General features: G+C 44.1%; 1 protein-coding gene across 1 annotated transcript in view; it reads right to left on the minus strand.

Annotated features, from left to right (window-relative positions):
* Positions 1-18,831, minus strand: part of LOC147901090 (mitochondrial outer membrane protein porin of 36 kDa-like) — a 74,884-nt gene that overhangs the window by 42,611 nt on the left and 13,442 nt on the right. Inside the window, exons 2-3 of the mRNA XM_087375702.1 lie at positions 3,203-3,253; positions 2,182-2,249 (exon numbers count right to left, since the gene is read on the minus strand). Of these exons, the coding sequence (XP_087231828.1) occupies positions 2,182-2,249; positions 3,203-3,251 (117 nt within the window). The 5' untranslated portion in view covers positions 3,252-3,253. The remainder of the gene's footprint in view (positions 1-2,181; positions 2,250-3,202; positions 3,254-18,831) is intronic.

Below are 18,831 nucleotides of genomic sequence, written 5' to 3' on the forward strand. Positions count from 1 at the left end.
TTGTGAGGATGAAATGAAGGCTTAGAGACTCAACAAGGCTGGAAGACTGCCACAGGGCGGGCGCCTGAGCTCAAAGGCTTCAAACAGATCCAATGTGTGGTCACAAGGCTACTGAGAGCTCCAAATTCTCAAGAATATAGTCATGGGTCTGAACGAGCCCTTGGAGGCTGCTGTAAGCATGCAACGGAGCTTAAACAGATCACAGGAACTGCCCCAATCTGTTACAGGCTGGTTGGAAGATGTTGAAAGCTGCAAATAGGTTGCAGAAGTCACACAAGTAGCAAGACACACGAATGTCCCCAAAACAAGCTATAGATAATCTAGTCGAGGAAGCAAACTGAGCTGGAACAGTGAGTTGGACTGCAATGAGCACGGGGGCGGCCAGATAGGACTCAAAAATACTGCTCCAATACCACTGTTGGATGCGGGAGCAATGGAAGGAAGCTGAAATGCAAGAGAGGAGACAACAAGCTGAAGGAACTAAAGTGTACTTGCAAATGGATAATGAGAAAGTACAAATGGTGGCCTATATAGGGCCCAAACTCAACTTGACACTAAATGTCCTAACTGAAGTAGTACTCTGTCCCAAGTGGACTAGATGTCCAAACTAGATCTAACTAGCCTACAAGGCCATACCAAGGCTAAGTGGCAACAGCCTGCGTCCTGCGGTAAAGGAACCATAATCCTTGACTTTGTAGAGGTACGTGAAAACTTGAAACACTATGTCAAGCTGTAAAGCAGGAGCACCAAATTCAACCCGCACAATCTGATGTGAAATTGGCGGCTTACTGCAGAACATCCGTGACAATAAGAGAACCTGGAGCCTCTCCACTCGAGCCCAATTAACCTCTAACACATACATTACCATTCGCATACGAAAGTATGATTGGAGTATGGATCAGCCCCTAAGGCTGAATCATACGTGAACCTAATTTTACCACAAAAAAATGAAAATATACATTGTACACATTTAATTGACAGAGAGCTACAAAACTTTCAACTTCAAACTTGTATTAATGTCAAAGTCAAGAACCTGATTAAAAACAATTTTCATAAAGGTCTGGAAACCCCGTTTTTCCCCCCCCAAAAAAAACCAAGTAAGTTTGGCCATACCATACGCATATGGAATAATTATATTTCATACAAGTATGGTTCAGCCAACCATACACATATGGTTCAGCCAACCGTACGCATACAGACCCAACTATGCCTCTAATAGATCATGCCTCCAAGGATTACCATACATTTCCGCTGGGCGGACCAAGGAGTAAAAGTCCACAAAGCAATAGTAAACCCTCTGTCTCTATCCTTAGCCTCCTCAATGACACCTCCGAGTGTGAATATGTCATATAAAGTTGCATGATCTAGGACACGACAAGCCCAAACATAGTGGTCTTGCAGTTTTCAAGACTTGTGGGATCCCCTGTCTTGTGAATGGGAGTGATGGTGTTAAGGCTTCAGGCATGGGAGAAACCAATGCAAACCGTTTCGTCAAAAAGCTTTGCTGATATTGGGCGTGAGGAATGCCATATAGTATGTGCGCATAGAAGTACGAGAGTGTGGCATCCGTGATAAGAGATGGAGGCTCGTCGCTCAAGAAACTTTCATCCTTAAAGTTGTTACTAAACAATATGTTTATTAACTTCTTGTTTGAGCGAACGAAGGCCTGCTTCTTCCGACAGACTAAGTGACGACAATCATCTATCGTTTTTGCCTCACTCGGAAGGTGATGCTTAGTCTCGAATCTGATTGACGACAAAGAGCCTTACACTCGTCATCGAACCAGCTATTGCAAGGTACGGAGCCAAGAGGCAACGAGCAAGTGGAGCAAGTGGTGTGTAAAGGTGAGGAGGGCGGCCTCATGAAGGGAGCGGGTGATTAGAGTGGCTTCATCTTCTAGGATAATTGGTCTCTCTCATGCTTGAGTTCTCCTTTTATGCTCATATATTAGCAAGTCCCCCCCCCACACACACACCCCAAACAAAAACAGATGTGTCTATATACACACACAAAGACATGGACCCACACAAAATGCTTTTCCAAAATCCACTTTCTGTAGTGAAGAGGCCCAGATAGCCTCTTTTATCGTTACAAATTGCAACTTTGGTTCTATGGATTCATGATTTACCACAACAGTCATGAAATTTATAAAACAGGAAGACCATTCAAAACTATTCTCACCAATCCAGATTCCGTCTTTGTTGTGATTGTAATTTTTTGGTCGTGTATATAGTCCTTAGTCAGCAGATCTACACACACATTGCACATTGTGAGAATATTTCATTTTCCATGAGCAAAAAGAAATCCTAACAAATCAATTAGCAGAACGACAGGAATGATTAGAACCATGCTGCCCATAATGTGAACCCGAAGAGCTTCAGAATTAATCTCATAATCTGGCAAGAGGGGCCTATAACTGTATGCTACAACCTCACATACCAGAAAAGCTTTCCAAGTATAATGGCTTGATAGTTGATAATAAATTACTTAAAATGGCTTCTAGAGCATCCACCCTGATGTGCTGCTCTCTCTCTCTCTCTCTCTCTCTCTCTCTCTCTCTCACACACACACACACATAAGCAGTGACATAGGGGTCAAACAAGGATGCCTCTCACCAACTCTTTTCAGGCTCTTTATAGAAAATTTGGAATAGTGGATGAGAATACACAGTAAGGAGGGTATCCGGATTGCAGGATATGCCTTCCTAGATGATGTAGTTTTCTTCGCAAAGAGCAAGGAGAACCTTGGAGAAGGGGCGGATAGGAATGCCTCCCTTGGAGGCCTATGTATAGGGCTGATCTCGCCGACCTGGAGTCTGCAGGCCAACCCAGACCAGCAACCTGGAGCAGGCCGACTTGCTCCAATCTTCCCTGACCTAGTCTGCCGTGCTGCCGACATGAGTCTTGCCTCTGCTGGCCGGACTTGGGCTGCTGTTCTGCCGACCAGGGGCCAGGCCTATAAATGACCCCCAGCCCCCACCTACAATGAAGCTTTTAGCAATAGACTTACAGAAATTGTCCCTAAACACTTGAACCCAATACACATTTGTAAACTAATATATTACTTTTTACATCTAATACACAAATAGGTTAATATTAAATCACATTCATAGCAAACCCATTCTCGATTGAAACTCTTTGGTGCCGTACAAACCACAATCAAAAGCCACAAAACATTTAAAAATGATAATAAATCACCATACCCTTAGCCTTCTTGCCGATATCAGAGAACAACCCAGGTCCTTTCCCCATGTCTGTGACAGCAAAGAATCCTTATTTTAGAACATAAAGCAATATACGTTTACAATAAGTGAACACTAGAGGGATTACCTCAAAGTAACAAGCTCATCCCACAATAATCCCAAAAGAAAATGCCCATGAAAAACTATCCATACCCCACAATGTCTGCTTCTTCCTTGCACAATGGCTGAAGATGCCCACAGAAAACTAACTATATCCCAGAAATGTATGCTTCTTCCTTGCATCATGGCTACAAACAACATTCTTACACACTAACAAGTTCTAATGATTAATGTGAAGTACAATATTTACGCATGGCATAATTGCTCACCATATGACCCAATTACCTAACCCGTGTACAAAGACAGCCCCAGGTGTAGGCCTTGTGCACAGTGGAAATTGTTGGACAAGGTAGATCTTGTTCAAAAAGATGATTGAGCAACGCATAAATGTGTGCACCCTGTTAGGTGGGTGGAATGACACGAGTGACATCAACATTTTGGTGTCTTGTTGCAAGGACCACGTTCTCACTTGCACTTGATGTTGTTGCAAGTATACTAAGGAGCGTGAAGTACACTCATTGCCAAATCCTGAAAGTGTTTGTCAAAATGTGATAAAAGTCGTGACCGACAATGCAAGCAATTAGTAGAATCGTTCAAGAGTCATATCCACCTAACCCATCCCTTGGATTTGTTGACTAAGATTGTGAGAAGCTTACCATTACTGAGGTTACCTAGAGCTGATGAGGAAATGAGGAGGGAACGGCTCCTTATATAGATTTTAAGGCAAGACCTTAGTATGGAACTGGTTCTTGGTGAAAAAATAATTAAACTCAATGCTATGATAAATAATTACTTGAATGCTACCAACATTACACGTTGCATCCTACCACCACTCAAGTATCCAACTAGAATAATATCGGTACGCACCTACATTTCCATTGAAAGACCTTACAATTATCAAATTCCATTTCCATGCTAGCACACAACACTAATATTATATCGGTATTCCTATGTTACTATTATAATATATACCTAGATGAATCCAGGAACATTCCGAAACTCATCCTCTAAAAACACAACATGGTGCAGTTTCAATCTCAGGATAGCCACTCATAAGATCGAAAACCATAAACTCCATCACGCATAGTAGGGACTAGCTACTAGGACATATACCTTTGTAAAACTAGAATAAGTCCAATCATACAAATTTAGAATTTTTGTTGTTCTAAAGATCAAAAATCTACAAAGAAAATAAAAGAGAAAATGAAAGAGAAGAAAAAAGAGGTAAACAAAAACTTTTATAAAAAACAAAAGGAAGACATACTTAGGCTACTATGACATCCCCACTAACGTCATCAATGCCTAACAGTGGGTGTGAAAATCCACACTTTTCGAGAATGCAAATGTGTGCAATGCATGCAGAATTTGAATGCCGATTGGCCCTCCAATGGGGAAGAGCGTGTTGGGATATCTCAAGGTGTATGCCTCAGGCACACCTTATGTTTCTATGTGTGAGTGCTAGAGGCACAGTTAGGTGCCCACAAGCACAGTTAGGTGGTGGAAAAGCCACATAGGATGATTGAGTGAATCTAGGAGCAGATTGAGGAGATGATTGTGGAGCTTTGAGGTCATCAGTGATGTCAGTGAGCATGTATGAGGTGCCTACTTAAGGACCTCACTCTTCTTCATTCTACAACCAAGTAATGCAAGTATTCTGATTTTGTGTCCACTCTACTCTTTCCCTTCATTGTTCCAACATGGTATCAGAGCCATTTGATCCCCCTTGAGCCCATTTTTGCCACATCATCATCATCTTCTTCTTCTTCTTCTTCACCATCTCTCCCTCTTCTTCCAAAAATTTGCTTGAGCTTGTTCTCCTCTGATTCTCACCCATTTCCCATGCCCTTCCAGCTGGAGATCCCTCTTGTTAGGGCGAATTTCGGGCTGCAAGCAATTGGAGAATAACCCGCGCTGCTGGTCGCCATTACACGAAAATCGTCGATCCTTCTTCCTGCAAGTTCTCTGCGCCTGCTCTGTCTTTTCCTAATTCCTTCCAGGGCAAGCTTCTCCATACCTAGAGCTACCTTGTGCTGAAATCTGAGCAGCAATGGCTGCATATTGAAGGAGAAAACAGAGAAAAACCAGTCGACTTTGTTCAAGAAGGTGAAGGCGACCTGACGCATATTTTCGCCTCTTCTTCCCAAAGGATCTACTGTGGTATACCAGCTTTCTTTTGCCTCAGAAAGCCCCCTTTCTTTTGCTTTGAAGAGTGTGATATGAGCCCTCCAAGTTCAGCTCTCTAGTTTTGACAGTTTTAACATACTTTTGAAAATGATGCTACATAAAATGCTACTCTAGCATTTCTGGTCTTTTGAAGTTTTCAATAACTTCACTACAAGTGTTGCTTCAGTTTTGATTTGACTTGCTAGACCTGGTTGTGATTGGAAAGTGTTTATTTCATTCACTCCTATGAAGCATGCAAAAGTAGCATCATTGTTTGAAAACTAGTCACTACTATTTGCTACATCAAGTGCCTATACTTTGGAAGTATTTCAGTTCATTTTGCCTTGTAAGAGAGAAGACACTACCCAATACCTGGGTTAGAGCCTCTCATGGCTTGTTTATGCAAAATATGTGAAAAGCCAAAACATAAAGCAATGTCTTGTTATGCTACAAAGGATGAAAATGCCAACCTGACTTCCTTGTTGAAGATTGCCAAAACAATGGTTGCCAAAAAGGAAGCAACTACAGAGATCTACCCTCTCATGGCACTTTTATTTGACTCCAAGTACAAGAAAAAGATGAAGGTCAGATACCTAAGATATGCTTCTCTACACAACTATGGAGATGACAAGATAATTGTTCTCTTGAAGGATATGACTTTCAGATCCACTTGTTCTATCATAGTACCATCTTATAAGGCACTAGACACTGCCCATGTGGTAAGACCTTGCCTTGACATGGATATTTTGCCTCCACAAGATGAGGCATCCCATGAAGATTATGCATTTTAAATCATCTCTATGTATGCTCCAGATCTCTCTTTTATGTCAAGGTACTCAGCCTGGATAGTCCTCCAAAATGAATGAAAATAAATTATTGTGTGTTGTGTGTTTTGTAAACACCTCTGGTCACCTTATGATGTAGGCCATGTGTATGTTTTTGTTCCATGGTACCTCCTACAGACATTGTGTGCATGTACATGTAGGGGAGATAACCATTGGAAGGTCTGTTTGTATCCCTTTCTATTTACCTTACACCCAAGGGAACCCTTGCTAGCATGAGAACCTAGCCATAGATTAATCCTTGACCACCATGAGATGGCATGAGAAACTATGAGACTAGATGTATCCTTGACATAGCCTGAGGCATTTCCTTGAGGGGGGGTTTGTTGGGATATCTCAAGGTGTATGCCTCAGGCACACCTTATGTTTCTATGTGTGAGTGCTAGAGGCACAGTTAGGTGCCCACAAGCACAGTTAGGTGGTGGAAAAGCCACATAGGATGATTGAGTGAATCTAGGAGCAGATTGAGGAGATGATTGTGGAGCTTTGAGGTCATCAGTGATGTCAGTGAGCATGTATGAGGTGCCTACTTAAGGACCTCACTCTTCTTCATTCTACAACCAAGTAATGCAAGTATTCTGATTTTGTGTCCACTCTACTCTTTCCCTTCATTGTTCCAACAGAGCGCCCTCGTGAGAATACTTGTTTCTATTTCAACCGACATGCAAGGTGGGAGAGAGATAACGGATGAATGCAATGTGGTAGAGAGAATACAACGTGAGATTCACAATGAAAGGGTGATACCCTTTCGTTAATGTCCCTTGAGATCACTCAAGTTCCATCTTCCCATTTACACCTACCCTTAATCTATGACCCATGCATCTACCATTCAATGCACCTTAATGCACCCTTCCCTTCCTATTGTCCCAACAAGTGTTGTAGAGTTGGTGGTACTTATCCGACTCCCGCTTCGTTTGTGTTGAAAAGACACTTAAAATGACCTCCTTTCCCTTCTCTTTCAAGCTTTTCTTCTTGTATTTCTGCTGTAAACTGGTATGCTCCGTTTGGGCTACTTGTTTTGAGCGGATTGGAGCTCTAGATACTGTTATAGGGGGTACTTGATTGGTGGATCACCCCCTTAAAATCTTATTCCGATCCGACTTTCCGTTGGGGAGAACGGGGGATCCCTTTTCCTCACAGTTTAAGGCTTTTAAGGGTACATTCACAAAGGGGGGGGGGGGGGGGGGGGCGGCGGATTCACCCCTGTGAGGACACCCCGTTCACCGTTCAAGACCAGGAATTTTCAGGAAAATCCCTTGTCTCAAAACCTTGGAGATCGGTCGGTCGTGATCCTCTTCCGCAACTTCTCTTGCGACTTCAATCGTCCGCAACTGTCGCCCTCTTCTCGTCCCGCTCGTGAATCGTCACCGCTCTGATACCAAATGTGAAAATCCACACTTTTTGAGAATGCAAATGTGTGCAATACATACAGAATTTGAATGCCGATTGGCCCTCCAATGGGGAAGAGCACCCTTGTGAGAGTACTTGTTTCTATTTCGACCTACATGCAAGGTGGGAGAGAGATGACGGATGAATGCAATGTGGTAGAGAGAATGCAACGTGAGATTCACAATGAAAGGGTGATACCCTTTCATTAATGTCCCTTGAGATCACTCAAGTTCCATCTTCCCATTTACACCTACCCTTAACCTATGACCCATGCATCTACCATTCAATGCACCTTAATGCACCCTTCCCTTCCTATCGCCCCTAGGACCTACACACATGTGTGCACATTTTTATTAATAGAATAAGTATCACATGTCCAAATTCGATGCCGTCAAAAGCAGTGGCTCCAGCTCGACTAGTCCTATCTACTCAGATGATCCACCGCCATAACAAATCCGTCGGTGTCCATCATAAATACAAATACATGTTACACCATTGGCGTATAACATAATAATAATGTTTTAATGTCTACTAATCACAGATTAGTGATTTCTCGTCATGACAGTGGGTGTAGACCATAGTATAAAAATATGCTCACACATACAAATCCACACACCCACACATACTTGAGCATCCATTTATACAAAGTCTTTGTACTAAGTTTCTATCAGCACTCCGGAGGTGAAGGGCAGACTCAGCCATGACCTTAGTATGGAGCTGGTCCTTACTAATAAAATACTTGAACTCATTGTCAAGAAATAATTACTTGCATGCTACCATTGCATCCTACCACTCAAGTATCCAACTAGAATAATACCAACATGTGAGAGATTGCGGAGAGAGTGAAAGCAAGAGAGTGAGAGCTTGAGAGCTGAAAGCTTGAGAGCTAAGTTGCAATAGAAGAGTGTAAAAGAGTACAACTCAAAGAGTGAGAGATAAGGTTTTGTCCTAGTGACAAAACCTTAGTAGTCACTAACCATAGTTAGTGAACTAACTGCGATTAGGGAAAAAAACCTCTTAAAGAGGGGAAAGTGCCCCTAACTAGCTTATTAAATTACATTGGTCACTGCTGAATTATATCTATAATTCTAACACCCCCCTGCAGTGCCAATGTCATGTACAAGGCTGATCAATCACCAAACGGATATAAGTTCAGGGCACTGCGAAATGCCTCAAACTTTTCACGTGGTAGTGCTTTGGTGAAAATATCTGCAACGTTGTCATGTGTGGACACAAAGATCATACTGATCTCTCCTACATGCAACTTCTCTCTGACGTAGTGATAGTGAACCTCAATGTGCTTCGTGCGAGCATGAAACACTGGATTCTTTGGCACTGCAATGGCACTCTGACTATCAGGAATTGGAGAAGGACCCTCCAAAGACAGATGAAGATCAGCAAATCGACATCGCAGCCAAACACATTCAACTGTTGCTGTGAAAGCTGCCCTGTACTCAGCTTCACATGATGAGGTAGCCACTGTAGATTGTTTCTTGCTCAGCCAGGAAATGCAAGATTTACCCAAACAGAAACAACTGCCACTAGTGGACTGCCTAGTGTCATAATCACCAGCCCAATCTGAATCACTGTAGGCATGCATCTGCAAGTCACCCCCCCTGGGAAATAGCAAGCCAAAAGACTTCGTGCCCTGCAAATAATGGAAGATGCGCTTAGCTGCCTGCCAATGCATAGTTTTTGGGCTGTGCGTGTACCTGCTCACCTGAGATACTGCAAACTGAATATCAGGTCTAGTGTTGCAGAGATATATGAGGCATCCAACAGCCTGACTGTAAAGTGTGGCATCAACTAATTCTCCTACATCATGCATTGTGAGTTTTAGCCCCGGCTCCATGGGAGTGGCTATGGGCTTACAATCATGCATGTTAAATCTGTCCAAGAGTTTCTGCACATACTTGGACTGAGACATAACAATGCCACGTCTCTCATGAGAGAACTGGATCCCCAAATAAAAGTGAAGCAGCCCCAAATCTGACATGTCAAAGTTGGTCTGCAAATCAGCTTTGAAATCTGCAATTTTGTCTTCATTGGACCCTGTGAGCAGTAAGTCATCGACATAAAGAAGGATGACTAAAATTTCCCCCCCATCCATCTTGATGTAGAGGGTGCTCTCAGTAGGACTATTGTGCAGCCCCTTGCTGGTCAAAAAGGCATGAATCTTGGCATACCAGTGGCACAAGTCACCTCAAGCGTGAGTGACACGAGAGTACCTGCTGTACCTCAACAAATGCACAGTATACAGCTGAAATGCTTCAAGAATGCATCAGGAATGCTTCATGTACTGCGCGTACATGCACAAAACAGAGTGCTTCAGCACTATTCCTCTTCCAACAAAAAAATGTGTGTCTGCTGTACTTTTCAGTACCTGCAGAGTACCTGTTGTACTTTCTGTCCCTGCAGCAGGCACGCTTCCCCAAAAAAAAAATCAAGTCTTTGCCTGGCTCCCTACGCACACACACGCACGTAAAGAGAGATCCAGATGCGCAATGCCTTGAGAGGAGCTTAGCAGCTAGTAGCAGCTGCTATGCGGCTGCTGGCTGCTAGCTAGATGCGGCGCCTCGAGCTGCAGCTAGCAGCTGCTGTGCACCGCGACCCGCGTCGCCGTCCGTGACCACGCCCCAGCACGCGCCCGCGACCACGCCCCAGCACGCGCCCGCGCTGTCGCCCTGCAGCCCGCGCCTTCACCCTGCAGCCCGCGCCTTCACCCTGTAGCCTGCTGCTCCACCTGCGCATTGGTCTGCTGCCCTGCAGGCGAAAATGCGCCGTCGCGGTCCGTCGTCCTGCGCAGATCTGGCCGCGCCAGGTCCGTCCGTACGGTTGTACGGACGACGTACGGCCGTACGGCTCTGTCCGTACGTCCGTACGGAAAGGGTAGGCTAGGGAGAGGAGGCTAGGTAGGCAAGGGGAAGCTAGGTAGGCTCTGATACCAGTTGTAGGGGAGAGAGAATGAAGAGGAGCAAGAGAGTGAGAGTGAGAGAGAGTGACACTCTAGTGCGGGTGTGAAGAACGATGAGCCACACCACAAACTCACTTGTGTTTTATTAGGATTAGGTTTACCCTATGACTGTCTTAAGACAGTCATAGGTGTCCTATCTTTTAATGAAGGGTTGGCAATGTGCCTTTACCCCAACATGTCAAACAACCTCCAGGCTTTGAAATTACAGCAAATGCACTTTAGGTAGCAAGCTACACAAAGCTTTGTATGGGTTGAAACAGGCCCCTCGTGCAAGTGGTGGTGTTTGCGCAGTTACTTGTCTTTCAGGAAGGCCAGAGGCTTGTTTTGCAGAAGCTTCTATGCATTTACTGAGTGCAATTCTCAGTTTTGGGTGACCATTTCAAAGTGCTTTTGCCTGGATGTGTTTGCAGTATATGCCTTGAGGCAGTGTGTAGCCGGGGAGCACACATTTGCTTTGTTTCCGCAGTGCATTTGGTGACATTTGTTGCAGGTCACATTCTTTGTACGCACTTTGAAAATCTCAGTTGAGCCACGCTTGGTCAGGGCGCATCGAGTTTACTCGGTCCCTAACTGCCCATCGTTGACAGTGCTCAAAAGATTTTCTTCTTGGTGTTTGTACTTTGTGATTTGTGTTGTTACTGAGTACACAGGGGCAATCTATGCATTGCACATTGTCAGGTACAAGTGTCAGAGAGATTTTCATATTGCATGCTACCTCAGTGTTGAGGTGTTCTCCACTTGATTCAGGTGTCAGATCAAGGGGCTTTTGCCCAGACTTTGTTTGATAGCACTTGGGTTACCGACAAAGATCTTCAGATGCATTTTATCCCCTTGGTATAAGGGTGATTGCTTGGGATTTATCCCATTTACTGTTGCAGGTTTTGTGACAGGCTGAAGGGTCATTTACTTTTTTTTTTGGGTGTTTGTCAAGTGGTTTCTGCAATTTAACTCAGTGCAATCCCTCATCTGAGGTGGGAGAAGTGATCAGTACAATCAGTACAGCAGTGTTTACAGCAGTGTTGGTGGTTTTGTCAGATGATTATGCACTGTTAAGCACTTGTTGAGCAGCTGCAGCAGTCTGAAATTACTGTTTTTATGCCTCTTTGAGCTCAGAACAGTGTGTCAGAAGGCACAGTATTTGCAGGGTCATTTACTGTTTTGCTGCAGATTTTACTGACAGTAAAAACAGCACCATTGAAAGTGCTTCTGGCTCTTGAATAGAGCAGGTTTTTTCTGAGAAATCAGAATTTTTATTCAGTCTTTTTACTTCCAAGGAGTCACGTACTTTCCTCATCTGATATGGCATCAGGGGGAGGTGATTCTTCAATTCTGAACATAAAGAAACTGGAAGGAGCACACAACTATGCATTATGGGCAAAACAGTGCTTGAATGTACTTCTGTTAAAGAAGATTGCTAAGCCCATAAGGGTGAAGGGTGTCAAGCCATCTGACATGGCAGCTGATGACTGGGAAGAGCTTGATTTGTCCGCGAGGGCAGCTATCATGCTCACTATTTCAGACACTCTTGTGTTCAATGTACAGGCTGAAAAGACCTCTTATGGTCTATGGTAAAGACTAGAAGAATTGTATGCCCAAAAGAGCTCAGCCAGTAAGGTTTATTGGCTGAAGGAGCTGGTCGATCTTCGCATGAAGGAAGGTACAGCTATGACCTCACACTTGAGTGAGTTCAATGCTATCTTTACACAGCTGATTGCACAGGGGTTGAACCTTGATGAGGAGTTCAAGGCTACTTTCTTGCTGTGTACCCTCCCCGAGAGTTGGGACACTTTCAAGACCACCCTGTCAAACTCGAATGCCACTCTTATTTATGCTGATGTAGAGAGCTCTCTCCTTATGGAGGAGATGAGCAGGAAGAATAATGCGGGCAGCAAGTCTTCAAATGCTTTGCAGGTACAGGACAGAGGCAGGACTCAGTAGAAGGGGAGATCTGCTAGTAAGTCTAAATCCCGCAGTCAGTCCCGTGGCAAAAAGGACATTGAATGCTTTTATTGTGGCAGGAAGGGACATGTGAAGTCTAAGTGCTTCAAGTTCATACGGGATCAGAAAGCCAAGAAGGCTGAAACAAAGGATGCAGGAAATGCAAGCAAAGGCAAAGGCAAGGCCAAGGCAGATGACTTGGATGCAGTGAATGTTGCAGCAGAGGACAGTGACAGTGACATACATGATGTTTTATGCTCTTCTGCTGTAATAGCACATGCTTTGGTTATTGATGGCCATGACATGCACACCTGGCTCTTGAATTCAGGTGCCTCTTTTCATGTTACTCCTCATAGGGAGTGGTTTACTTCCTACACAGGTACTCATGGAGTTGTTCATCTTGGGAACAACTATGCATGTCAGATTGCAGGGATTAGCAGTATACAGATAGTATTTCCTGATGGACGGTCATTTATGCTTGATGGTGTTCGCCATGTGCCGCAAATCAAGAAAAATCTGATTAGCACTGGCTTATTGGATGACAGTGGTTACCACACCACATTTGGGAATTCCAAATGGGTGATTACTGATGGCCAGACTGTAGTGGCTGAGGGTTTTAAGAGTGATACCTTGTACCCTCTTTATGTTTCCAGTGTGGGTAATCATGTTGTTGCCATAACCGAGCTGCCAAAGGTTTCATTGTGGCATAGCCGGTTGGGACACATGTCTGTTAAAGGAATGCAAGAACTGTCACGTTTGGGTTATCTGCCGCCTCTCTCTTTTTCAGATTTGCCTACTTGTGCTCATTGTATTTTTGGCAAGCACTCTGTCACTCCTCATAAGAGGAGAACTCCCCAGAATAGAGCACCACTTGATCTAGTGCACACTGATTTGTGTGAGATGCCACAGCTATCACTAGGGGGTGCAAAATATTTTATTACTTTCATTGATGATGCCACACGTAAGGTGTGGGTCTATTTCTTGAAGCATAAGGGAGATGCCTTAGATGCTTTCAAGAAGTTTGTCGCTCAGGTAGAGAATCGGACAGGTCGTAGGCTGAAATGCCTCAGATCCGATAATGGGGGTGAGTATGTGTCACATGCTTTTGTGCAGTTTTGCCAAGCTAAGGGCATCAAACAGGAACTCACAGCCCCTCATAATGCATCTCAAAATGGTGCAAGTGAGCGGATGAATCGAACTATTCAGGAAAAGGTTCGATGTATGTTGTCTTATGCTGCATTACCCCATGGCTTTTGGGCAGAAGCCGTGCAAACAGCAGTTCACATTATTAACAGGTCACCAAATAAGGCTTTGGAGTTGAAAGTGCCAGAGGAGGTGTGGTCTGGCAAGCCACCCTCATATAAGCACTTACGTGTATTTGGCTGCGAGTGCTTTGCTCATGTACGCAAAGACCTACGCACCAAACTGGATCCAAAGTCTATCAGATGCATCTTTATGGGTTATGGTGACGAAGGTGAAATGGGGTACAGGTTATGGGATCCCGTTAAACGGAAGATTATACGCAGCAATGATGTCATCTTTAAAAAAGATAGTGTACACAAGGAACCCGTGCAACCTGTGGAATACAGGAGGGTTATTTATGATGATGTTGGACAACAAAGAATGCCCATTTATATGCAGCAGCAGGCTGCTGCAGATAACCCCGTTCAAGAGGGTATACAGGCTGAAACTCAGCCAGATAATTTTGCCAATGATGCACCACTGGATGTGCCAACAGATGGGGCTGTAGAACAGCCAGATATGGTGGTACAGCCACCCGTCATGCGTGAAGAACAGGCTGGACAGCAGCCTAATCCGGAACATTTTGTTAGGAGGAGCACCCGTGTACAACGGCCTCCTGCCAGGTTTGTTCCAGGAGCCAATAATGTGGCTGATTTTATCATGCTGACAGATTGTGGTGAGCCTTCCAGCTTCAAGGAAGCTATGGGAAGAACAGAGAAAAAGAAGTGGGAGAAAGCCATGCAGTCAGAAATGGACTCCCTACTTCAGAATGATACATGGGACCTGGTGCAGTTACCTGCAGGCAGAAAGGTTTTGCCATGCAAGTGGGTTTACAAAGTCAAAGTGGATTCAAATGCTTTACCTCGGTATAAGGCCAGATTGGTTGCCAAGGGATTTAAGCAGGAAAAGGGCATTGACTTTGATGAGATCTTTTCCCCTGTAGTCAAGATGACTACTTTGAGAGCAGTGTTAGCTCTTGTTGCTCATGACGACATGGATTTATGTCAGATGGATGTGAAGACAGCTTTTCTTCACGGAGATCTTCATGATGAGATCTATATGAGTCAGCCAGAGGGATATGCTGTTAAAGGGAAAGAACAGCTTGTGTGTAAGCTCAAGAGGAGCTTGTATGGACTCAAGCAGGCGCCAAGGGAATGGTACAAGAAGTTTGATGCCTTCATGCAGTCCCAAGGGTATCATCGGTGTGAGACCGATCATTGCTTGTACACCAAACGGGCAAAGGATGGCAGTTTGATGCTACTCATTCTATATGTGGATGACATGCTTATTGCCAGTAAATCTCAGTATGAGATTAGTGCTTTGAAGAAACAACTGCATAAGTCTTTTGACATGAAAGACTTGGGTGATGCAAATCATATTCTTGGCATGCGTATTACTCGTGACAGGTCCAAGGGACTTTTGTTTCTGTCACAGAAAGAGTATATTGACAAAGTACTGCAGAGGTTTAAAATGGAGGGGGGGAAGTCTATTAGTACCCCGTTGCCTCCACATTTAAAACTCAGCAGTAAGGACAGCCCCAGATCAGAGGATGATAAGGCTGAAATGGCCAAGGTTCCGTATGCATCTGCAGTTGGATCTTTGATGTATGCCATGGTTGCCACTCGTCCGGATATTGCTTTTGCGGTGGGAGTCATCAGCAGGTATATGGCAAATCCAGGCAAGCGGCATTGGGAAGCAGTGAAAGGTGTCTTGAGGTATCTCAAAGGTACCAAAGACTTGTGCATATGCTATGGTAGGCAAGATGCATTGGTGCATGGTTTTACAGATTCAGACTATGCAGGGAATGCAGATAACCGGAAGTCTACTACCGGTTATATTTTCACATTTGCAGGAGGTGCTATATCATGGGTGTCTCGGTTGCAGAAATGCGTTGCACTGTCAACCACAGAAGCTGAATATGTTGCAGCCACTGAGGCCTGCAAGGAAGCAATATGGCTTACTCGGCTGGTGGGAGATTTGGGCATTACAGGAGATATGCCAGTTTTGCATTGTGATAGTAAGAGTGCTATCATGTTGGCAAAGAATCCGGTCTTTCATCAGAAGACCAAGCACATAGAAGTGAAATATCATTTCATCAGGGAGGTACTGGAAGACAAGCGACTTGAGCTTGTGAAAGTGCATACTGATGATAATCCTGCAGATTTGCTCACTAAGAGCTTGCCTACAGAGCGGTTTGCACATTGCCGCCACATCATGGGATTAGGATGAGACCATTCTTACTTTATGGTCTTGTATACAGTAACTGTATATTGCTGTAATTTTTATTCTTTTCTCCCCTTTAGGCACATTGGCCTTTAGGTGGGAGGTTGTTGGGGTAAAGGCACATTGCCAACCCTTCATTAAAAGATAGGACACCTATGACTGTCTTAAGACAGTCATAGGGTAAACCTAATCCTAATAAAACACAAGTGAGTTTGTGGTGTGGCTCATCATTCTTCACACCCGCACTAGAGTGTCACTCTCTCTCACTCTCACTCTCTTGCTCCTCTTCATTCTCTCTCCCCTACATGACATACACCTCTTCCAGCAAGTCTCCATTTAAGAAGGCTGTTTTTATGTCCAACTGATGAACATTCCACTCAAAATGTGCAACCATTGCAATAACTGATCGGATGGTGGTCATTCGGGATGTAGGAGCGAATGTCTCCTCATAATCTATGCCCTTTTTCTGAGCATAGCCTTTAGCAACCAGCCTTGCCTTGTATCTGTCAATGGAGCCATCTGGCTTCCATTTGACCTTGAAAACCCATCGTGTGCCAATGGCATGTTTACCTGGTGGCAAGTCTACAACATCCCAAGTCTGATTTTTTTCAATGGACTGCAACTCATCGTGCATGGCATTCATCCAATGCACATTGTCCTTTGTCTCTTCAAATGTGGCAGGCTCCTCCTCATCAAGAAGAGTACCTACATATGCTGATTCCACTGAATTAGCACCTTCCATGTGCCTTGCTGCACTGCAAGTCCTGCCAGGTAACGGAGCATCAATTTTACTCTCCCTGAGAGTCTGTAACAGCCAGTTTGGGACTGTTTTTGCTGCATGTATGTCTGCAATTTCTTGCAGCACCACCTGTTCCATTGCCTGTGGAGGTGGCAAGACATCTTGTGGCAGAACTAAAGCATCGGGAGGTGGCTGTAAATTCTGGTTTGCATCAGAAATATCAGCAGGGGAACCCAAGGCAATGGGTAGCAACCCCTCAAAGACATCCTCTGAAGAAGAAGGCATTTGAAATTCAACTTGAGTGTGAGCTGAATTTTCAGCAAATATCACATCTCTACTGACAATGATCTTGCGTGTAGCAAGATTGTAGAGACGGTACCCCTTGCTTTCTGCACTGTATCCAACAAATATGCACTTAATGGCTTTATCTGACAACTTGTGCCTAAATTCAACTGGCACATGAGCATAAGCAAGGCATCCAAAGACTTGGAAATGATCCACTAAAGGCTTTCTCCCATTCCAGACCTCATAGGGAGTTTTTATTTTTAAAGCCTTAGTGGGAGCCTGATTCAAAATGTAATTGGCACACATCAGACCCTCAAGCCAGAATTTGTGAGGCATGTGTTTGCTTTTCAGCATACATCTGTCCATCTCCATGAGAGTTCTATTTTTCCTCTCAGCTTTGCCATTTTGCTGAGGGGTCAGTCTCACTGTGAGCTGATGCACGATACCCTTGCCTTTCAGAAAAGCATCAAAATCTGCAGACAAGTATTCCCAACCTCTATCTGTGCACAATGTCTGTATCTTGAGTCCGGTTTCATTTTCAACCATGGCTGAAAAGTGTTTAAACACCATGAACACTTCTGATTTGCGCTTCAGCCCAAAGACCCAAGTGAAATTGGAGTAATCATCAATAAAGGTAACGAAGTAGAGATGACCACCCAATGATGGAGTCCTCATGGGACCACAGACATCATTGTGTATAAGATGTAATTTGCGGACAGCTTTAACTGAACCATCCTTTTTGAAGGGGAATCTATGCATCTTGCCTAAAATGCACCCTTCACAGACATGTGGAGGAGGTATCTCAAGAGGTGGCAATGCATCAACCATGGAATGCTTCTGAAGTGTCATCAAGCTGTTGTAATACATGTGGCCATATCGGGCATGCCATAATTATGCATTCTGCATGGCAGCAGTAGGGGTAGAAACTGCAAGAGCATGGGCTGCTCTTTTCTCAAAAAGATCAAGCTGAAAAAGCCCATGCAGCAGAGTACCAAATAATCTTAAGGCATAATCATCTTCCCTGTCTCGGAGAGCACATTTGTCATCCTCAAAGATGACCTGAAATAAGAGTGGACACTGAATAAAGATTTTTGGTTATACCAGGCACATATAAGACATCTGAAAGTCTGAAAATTGAGCCATCAATGGAAGTAAGCTCAACATCTCCTGTGCCACGTACTGAATATGATGAGTTATTGGCACAAGTGACTTTCTTACCAACAGGAGGTGGATGCAAGGAAGTAAAAAGAAACTTCCTAGAAGTGATGTGCTTGGATGCACCGCTGTCAAAATACCTAGTGTTCAGTGTTTCATTGACACTGAGAGCAGATGCATCCGTAGAAGAGTCATAACTGCAAGTCAAAAATGCATATGTATCATCATTACAAGTGGCTGTACTATCCCGAGCATCTGCAGCAACCAGCCTAGAATCTGAAATGCAAGATAAAAAGGCATAATCCTGTCCAACAAAGTTGGCTGCAGCATCCCCACTGTCAGATGCATGAGGAGCTGAATTTGAAACAGCCATACCGGAGCTGTTTTTCTTCTCTTTTGCAAGCCTTTTCCTGCATTTTGCAATGTGATGACCTGGCTTTTTGCAGTAGTGACAAAAAACCTTCTTCTTGGGCTTACTTGCATCATTTTTAGCCTTTTGTGAAGGCTTTCTTGACCCACGGGAAGGCTGATTTACTGATGTCTTTGCCTGTCCCTTTGTTTTTAATTTAAACTTTGAGAG

Source organism: Dipteris shenzhenensis, chromosome 6 (genome assembly GCF_047967505.1).
Source record: "Dipteris shenzhenensis isolate YYH24624 ecotype China chromosome 6, Dip_SZ_1.0, whole genome shotgun sequence".
Lineage (NCBI taxonomy): Eukaryota > Viridiplantae > Streptophyta > Polypodiopsida > Gleicheniales > Dipteridaceae > Dipteris > Dipteris shenzhenensis.